Below are 7,972 nucleotides of genomic sequence, written 5' to 3'. Positions count from 1 at the left end.
TAAAACAATACACCCTACAGTTCTAGCCTATGTGAAGTGACCAATTTTTTTTACGAAACGTTCTCACACTTCTAGCCCTAGCCATTATAGCTCGACTCTGAAGCCTTGTTTTCTACAAACCAACTGGGGTGCATCATGCCTTTCCAAATGAACCTGCAATTGCTCCCCACACAAAATACTTTCATAGTGCATTTTTCGGGATCCCCCACCCCGCCACCGCCCGCTTGAGTAGAGGGGAGGTGGTTACACAGGTTCGCTGATGAAGTTTGGAGGGGTCCTACCTGCCGCATTCACAAGAGGGAAAGAGAAACCCTTCAGGAGCCTGGGGTAAGGTCACCCGACTGTATGGATTCTGCATGGTCACGTAGGGCGTGCTGGGTAGACGTTCTATTCATAACTATAACTCAACAATGTTATATGTCCAAAACGAGTAAAGGACATATATTTGGGAGAGAGATAAGTATCGTGTAATGTTTCTTACGACTGAGTTCTTGGAGGAACTTTACACGGATGTAACAAAACAATCAATCAATAAAATGAAAGCCGGAGTGCGTGTTGTTTGGGGTGTGTGTATGTCGTGGGGTGGGGGAGGATGAAGGAAGCAATCTACACGGAAAAATATGATCACAAATGAGAGGCCTCTTCAACCTTACACTTGCAATCTCTTTCCTCTTCCATAAGAAAAGCCCTTTCTCCTCCCGTCGGCGCTGCCGCCGGTCTGCCCCATCTCCGATGGCCTCTGGGCCATGAAGGTGCGGAGGATCTCGCCCCCCTCCCCCCCCCCCCCCCCCCCCCCCCCCGTCCCCTCTCCGTCCGGTGGGAGGGACCCCATCTTCGTTCTTGTTAGATTCAACATCTTGGTTGAGATTGTGTGGCGGCGGCGATGTCCCTTAGTAGGAATAATGTCTCCCACGCTCTATCCCCATCCCGATGGCACGTCTAGTATCGTCGAAGGGCGTGTGGAAGGTGTGTCTCCATCGGATCTCGCAGGATTCGGTCGGTGCTGGTCTCCGGTGGATCTGTTTGGATCCGGTCTTCGTTTGTGTGTTTACAGGTTTGATACTTTTGATCTACGACTTTCTTCATTGACGATGGTTGCTGCTCTGGTGTGATCCTATGGGGTCTTAGCACAATGACTTTCTGACTGTCTACTACAACGAGGTTTGCCCAGCTCCAGTGAGGGAGGGACGATGATGACGACGCGCCTTCGGCTCGCTCAAGTATTTATAGTCGTCGCTAGGTGGTCCACGAACATCATTGTAATTTTTATTATCCATGTTGTTCTATGTACTGTCATAATTAAATATGAATAGAATGGAAGTTTCGGGGGGGGGGGGGGGGGGGGGGGGGGGGGGGACGACGTAGTCACGCTATTTGGGACTCACCGGAGTATCTTGCCCAGGAAAAACAAGGTTTATTATGACTGAGTTCTTGGAGCAAACTTTACATGGATGTCACAAAACAAAACAATCAATCAATAAAGTGAAAACTGGGGTGCGTGTGGTGTGGGGTGTGTGTGAGAGATCAGGAGGGAGGAAGCAATCTAAAAGGAAAAAGATGGTCACAAATGAGAAGCCTCATCAACCCGTTGTCATGCTAGCTGCGAACTGCGGCCCTTTCTACCACAGTTAGTTAATGATTGGGCACGTTGCACTTCTTCCTGATCTCGCCCTGGCTCCCGGTGAGCACGTCGGCGTTGCCCATCTTGATCATGGAGGCGGCGAAGTCGGCGAAGAACTCATCCTTGTAGCCACCGCCGGCGTGGCGCTCGACGTAGGCGCGCGTGAAGGCGTTGGTGAGCAGCGCGCCGTCGGAGTGGAAGAGGCCCCTCCGCTTGACGACGTTCTTGAAGTAGGCGAGGTCGAAGGTCCTGAAGCTCCCGGGGTCCATCTCCACGAGCGTGGTGTTGTCGTTGAGGCTGGTGCACTTGTTCCTCAGCTTCTCCATGTACTGCGGTTCCAGTGTGGGGTCAATGTCGGTGGGGTTGACCCTGCCGGTGAAGTTGTAGAGACGGTCGGAGAAGGAGAAGCAGTGCGACGTGCCGATGGTGTGCCCGGCGGAGAGGACGACGAGGTCCTTGGAGTCGAGGTTCTTGGCGGCGAAGAGCTGGGTGAGCACGGTGAAGTTGGCGGTCGGGGGTGGCAGCTGGTTGGTCTCGTTGGAGATGGACACGCTGCCGTCACGCCGGCCCAAAGGAACTTCCCAGAATGGACCCTTGCTCTGGAAAAAAAACCATGATCGAGCAGCATTGAGAATCCAGCTTCCACACGTACGGACGTACCTACCTCGTGGCATTTGCAAATTTGCTTAGTATTGTAGTGGTACTCACCAGCCAGACTGCGTCCCTGGCCATGAGGGCGAGTATGTCGGCGCAGGAGACGGTGTCAGGGCAGGCCTTCTCCACGGCGGCCTTCACCTTCTCGACGAAGTCGAAGCCACGGAGCGTCTGGTTCGGCTTCGCGTCCTTCTCCGCCGTCTTGTTGGCCGAGTCCAGCAGAACCGAGCCGTCGCACCCCTGCTTCACGGACTCACCATGGTCAGGCCACTGCACTGCACTGCATACGACGGGGCAATGAGGGTATATGCATGCAAGTGTAGCTTACCCTGACGAAGCAGTCGTGGAAGTGCATCCGGAGGAGCGGCCCGGCGAGGCTGGGCGCCAGTGACAGCGCCCTCACCATCTCCTTCCTCACGACGTCCTCCACGCTGGGGCACGACTCGCCGTAGAACTTCTCGTGCAGCTGCGCCCGCGCGCACGTCGCCGCCACCGCGGCGACCAGCACCGCCACCATCACAACCCTCGACGCCATCTCGGCTTCCTTCTCGGCTAGGCAATGCGAGGACGACGATCGATGGCCAGGCAACTGGAGTATTAATCAGGAAGAAGAAGCTTGCGGGCTATGCTGCTGCGTGTGCTGGTGGATGGAACCGCCGGCCAAGACTTTATAGCGGCGGGCCGTGCATGTGGTGGGCTGTCCTCTCCTGCTCCGGAAGCAGCTACCGAGCTACCCTACCCTGCCCTACCCTAGCTTAGCTTGCTTGCACCGTTGCTGCATGGCTCCATGCATGGGTGGTTCGTCGTCGTCGCTTGCACTTTTCTGGAATCTCTTTCCGTAGCAGGTACACGGGCCACCGTATAATGCAGGCAGCCAGGCAGCGGCGAGGCACACGTACTACATCACATCAGCTTAGTTATTACTAGTCACGGAGTGAGATTTGTTATCGAGTTCCAATCAAGAGCCAAAGTCTGAGTCCGGCCTCAGGGCAAGAGTCAATGCCACCTACTGGTAGTTCGCGGAAATGGAGATGATACTCGTGCATCATCCGTGGGCTTGCGTACGTACCTACGTTCGTACTCGCGATTTCAGGGAGGACACGCATCTTTCAAGCTAGGTTCACATGATATGGCATTGCATTATATGGATGATGGGTTTTGCATGTTCACGTGTTTACAGCATCAACCACACAGGAAAAGTCACCATTTCCTAAATTATAGGGGGTGCCTAAACATCAATCATACTCTTAATTATTAAGAGTGAAAAAGAAGATGACAGTGAGTCGTGTGCAACTCGTGCGATAATGATGGTGGAAGTAAGAGGAGCAAGGTCGCGGCATATATTGCCTTTGTCATCGACCCGTATGATATGTTCATGAGTATGAAGCCGGAGTTGTAATGTCGCGGGGCGACACAGTGGCAACATTGTCGTGTGATGGACATGTCGGGCTATGTTGCTGCAAGGAGTGCTTCTTTCTCATGTGAGGCTCGTTATCGAATTCAGAGTTGTCTGGTCCTCGATGTGTTTTGGTCAATTGTTTGGCATAGGCCGGTAGGATTTTCGTGTGCACTTTCGATCTGAGGGCTCTTGGTTGGTCATCCAAGGGGGAGTCGGAGTTGTTTTCTTAGAGAGAAGTAATAACGATGACACTTTTTTACAGGTAATTTGGACAGGATTTTCTCTTTTCGGTGGACTGTGTGAGTCTTGTGGATAGCCAGGTCAGCTGAGGGGCATGTCTTGCGGGTGTGTTGTAATAGTTTCTGCCTGATTTTTCATAAATTAATTGGACAACTCTTTTCTACCCTTTTAATGAATCGAGTCCTAAGGGGGGCGACTTTACAAAAAGGTGAAAAAGCAATCTACTCCCTCCGTCCCGAATTATTGTTGAAGAGATTGAGAAAAATTGATGTATATAGAACTAAAATACGTCTAGATATATTCATTTTTGTGACAAGTAATTTCGGATGGAGGGAGCATTTGGTGAGGAATTGCTGGTGATTTTGCATGGACAAAGCAGCTTAATTAAATCTTTGAAGAGGAGCGGTCGCCGCGCTGCCCTCTGTGTAGCGTGAAGAAGTGTTCTTCAGAGTTATCCAGAGACGAGGTGCTGTGCAGTCACCAGCTGCCTGCCTTCCTTTCGCTGTAGCCACTACTAACCAGTAGGACCTACCATGTGGTTCCTTGAAGCAAATTCGAACAGAGAAAGGAAAAGGAAACTTTTTTTCTGCACACAAGGCAAGTATATACCCCCCCCCCCCCCCCCCCCCCCCCCCCCCCCCTCTCTCTCTCTCAAATAAACGTGTACTCTCGTTCCGTTTGCTTGAAGCAGTATTGATCGTATGTGTGGTGGTCTGTTCGTCGCCTGCCGTTCGTCCGTAGCCATCCGTCAGATTTTTCGGGCAGTAGAGTCCAAGTACAGCCTCAGTCGGCTCGGCCCTGCTCATCACACCACCAGATTTTCCCGCCCTGCAACCCTCCATCGCACGCAAGCGCTACGCCGGCCATAAAGACCGCACAGCATACACGTACATACGGACGCCAGCCAGGGGGCACGTCAGTACAACACAGCCCCTTCATCACATTTCCTCTGATTAATTAATCACAACTGTAAGAACTACTATTAGTATTAGAGTATTAGTCTACTACTACTCCTGCTTGCAATCATTGGAAGAACGTTCCTTCCAGCAGAGGTTTTTCACCTGAAAGCTTGACGAAACGAGCAAAACGTACCGAGCAGTTAACTAACTGAGCAGCTAGCTATTGATCGATCGATCATTGATGCATGTGCGGCAGCAGGAAGGATTCGGGCGGGGACAGGGGGCTCTCCCCCAATTATTCTTGACCGGCGTCGCCACGCTCGTATCAATCACCGGCCACGGCCAGGCAGGCGAGGCCAGCCGGCGTAGCTACCGACCCTCCGGACGCATGGCCCAGAACGGTGGCGATATGTGCATGCATGCATTGCATGCGTGGGGGGTAGGTAAGCTAGAGGTAGGAGGGGGCACCAACACAAAAAGGCATCGGTCGAAGCGGCCACATGGGGGCAGGCAGCCTCGTGGGGATGATGAGCAACTGATCGGCCACTGAGCTGTCGCGTGAACGGTGGCCGCTGCAGATTCTGGATTCTTGCGTTCTAATCAACGTTGTGAGTTGTATCTGATCATGGCATGTGCATGTGGCCGGCCGGCCGCTCCGCCTGCTTCTCTGCCCTGCTCTGCCTGCCTGGACGCGGCAATTCCGGTGCACGATCGACAGGGAGATGCCACCTTCCGATTCCGAGTAGATATGATTAGGGGATCGTCGTGTCTGCGAACTTGCTAGTGCTACTTCGCTGGTATAATCCGCTCCGTTGAGCTGCGACGACAAAGATTCGAGTGGGGGACTGCTGCTTCGCTCCAAGGGGCTGCCGGCCAGAGGAATGGCGCTGCATGTTCCATCCAGCTGATTCGCGCCGCTCGTATGCCACGAGAGGCCACGACGCGACTGATAATGCGAGCGTGATAGAAGTACTAGTAAGTAGGAGAACTAGATATAACCACTCATCGGAAATGCTAAAGAACTGGTGCCCTCCGCCAGCGATCGCCCAACGAACGGCCCCGGCCGGGTTTTCGGGGTTTCCTCAAATGAAAATACAGTTGAAGCGATTGTTGAGCTGTTAAACCATTGTTTTCACCATTAAGGTACTCGTGCCGTGATCTTCAAAACTATACCTTTTTGTTGATAGTTCGGCGATATCTTCGAAAGTAATGGGTTGATTAGCTTTGTGCGCGGAATGTGCTATGGTTGTACGGGGGTGCAGTGAGACGGTAGCGGGTGTTCTACATCGAATCAAATGTTGCCTTCACGGGGCTGCCTTTTGGTGTCTACTTATATGCGAGGTTGGAGCTAACGTGGACGGGGCTGCCACGGAGATTGCCCTCCAGGATCAGTGTGGCTCCGCGAGGAGACCTCCTAAATGGGAGCTCCTTCAAACCGGCGTTCACTATCAATAATGCTACACTTACGAAGGCTAAACGTAACCTTCCCACAATAATTCTACCCCCCCCCCCCCCCCCCCATTTAACTAGGGTGAGCCCCACCTTCCCCCTAACTCCAGTCACAAATTGCCATCTGAACGTAAGAGAGATTACATAGATGTAGCATTGTCCCGTCCACTACCCCCTCTAAGCCGGCCGTATCTAAAAAGCCCACTCGTTTAGTTGTTCGCTGGTTATGCTTCGATCGTTCGTTTCTGCTTCAATTTTTCTTGTGCTAAAAAAACAGCTGGCTTTTAACCTCTGTCATGTTAGACCGTTGACCATTTTGATCGTTTTGACCATTGACTTCTAAAAAAATTTAAAAGTTCATGAATTTGAAAAAAGTTCATTGATTAAAAAAAAGTTCATCAATTTTGAAAAAAAAATCATTAATTTAAAAAAGAGTTCATCAATTTTAAAAAAAAGTTCATGGATTTTGAAAATAGTTCATGAATTTTGAAAAAAAATCATCACTTTTCAGAAAAATCATCGAATTTCTAAAGAGCAAAGGATATGAAAAAGGGAAAACCAGGGCTTTCTGCTAACCGAAAATTGTCCATCGACTGGAAAAAACTGATACCATTGATGATTCTTCAAATTAACACTGTAACCATTGATGATTCTTTCACGGAGTATAGAAGGTTAAAGATGTACTATTACATATACACCAGTAAAAAACACCGGGCCTCGATGGATTCTCTGCTAAATTCTACCAATGTTCTTAAGGGATTATTAAACAGGATGTCGTGGATGCACTACTGCAGTTCTAACGTCTTAACTCCCAAGATCTCTTCAATCTCAATGTGGCAACTCTGATTCTCATCCCCAAGGTCAAAGATGCTACTCCCTTGGCAGTTGTCAGTCAACTAGATTTCCGTGGGTTTGCAAAACTAATATATAGGATTCTTGCTGCAATGTTGCAACCAATGACACACTAACTGAATCTTGCAGAGTGCTTTTATTAGAGGGAGATGCATTGACGACAACTTTGTGTATGTTAAGAGCTTGGGAAAGACACTACATCTGAAGAAAAAGAAGACTAGCTTTGTTCCTCAAATTAGACATACTAAAAGCTTTCAACCCCTTTACTTTGGAATTTCTTTTATAATTTCTTGCTGCTAGAGGGTTTAGTCAAAAATGGAGAGCATGGTTATGTCTGTGACTATCTATGAAAACACTAGAGTTCTAATCAATGGCGCATTATATGACCCCATCCATCGTCACCGAGGGTTGCCCTAGAGGGACTCCATGTTTCTGTGCTATTTGTCTGTGTCATCGATTGCATGCGTAGGCGGTTGACCTGGCATAGCGTGTTGGGATCCTTTCACCACTCAATCACTATATTATCACGCAGAAAAAATGTTGACCATGTATTGAAAAAATGTTAAACATGTATTAGAAAAATGTTCTTGACATATACAAGAAGTGTAGAGTGAAAACCAAAAGAAACATAAGAAAAAACAAAAATATAGAGAAGAAATTAGAAAATGGAAACCAAGAAAAACACAAAGAAAAAAACACAGTGAAAATAGAGTAAGAAATGAAGAAAACCGATGTAAAAGAAAAAACGATGAAGAAAACTAACTCTTTTACCTGAAGTAGGTAACGCCCTACGTTGTCATCGTGAAGACGATCCAGACCCAGTGGCTAGCATCGCTAGCAACTATCATGGACACTTGG

At 49.5% G+C, this 7,972-nt stretch overlaps 1 protein-coding gene across 1 annotated transcript; it reads right to left on the bottom strand.

The window, feature by feature from the left end:
* Positions 1-1,394: 1,394 nt before the first annotated feature.
* Positions 1,395-2,920, bottom strand: LOC125523553 (peroxidase 1-like). Its single transcript, XM_048688583.1, has 3 exons — positions 2,604-2,920; positions 2,330-2,515; positions 1,395-2,220 (listed from the first exon to the last, which is right to left on the bottom strand). The coding sequence occupies exons 1-3, from the start codon at positions 2,808-2,810 to the stop codon at positions 1,633-1,635; spliced, it is 981 nt and encodes a 326-aa protein (XP_048544540.1). The 5' UTR covers positions 2,811-2,920; the 3' UTR covers positions 1,395-1,632.
* Positions 2,921-7,972: the final 5,052 nt, after the last annotated feature.

This window comes from Triticum urartu, chromosome 1 (assembly GCF_003073215.2).
Source record: "Triticum urartu cultivar G1812 chromosome 1, Tu2.1, whole genome shotgun sequence".
Classification (NCBI taxonomy): domain Eukaryota; kingdom Viridiplantae; phylum Streptophyta; class Magnoliopsida; order Poales; family Poaceae; genus Triticum; species Triticum urartu.
Note: the sequence above shows the minus strand (reverse complement) of the source record. Positions and strands in the feature narration are given on the sequence as shown.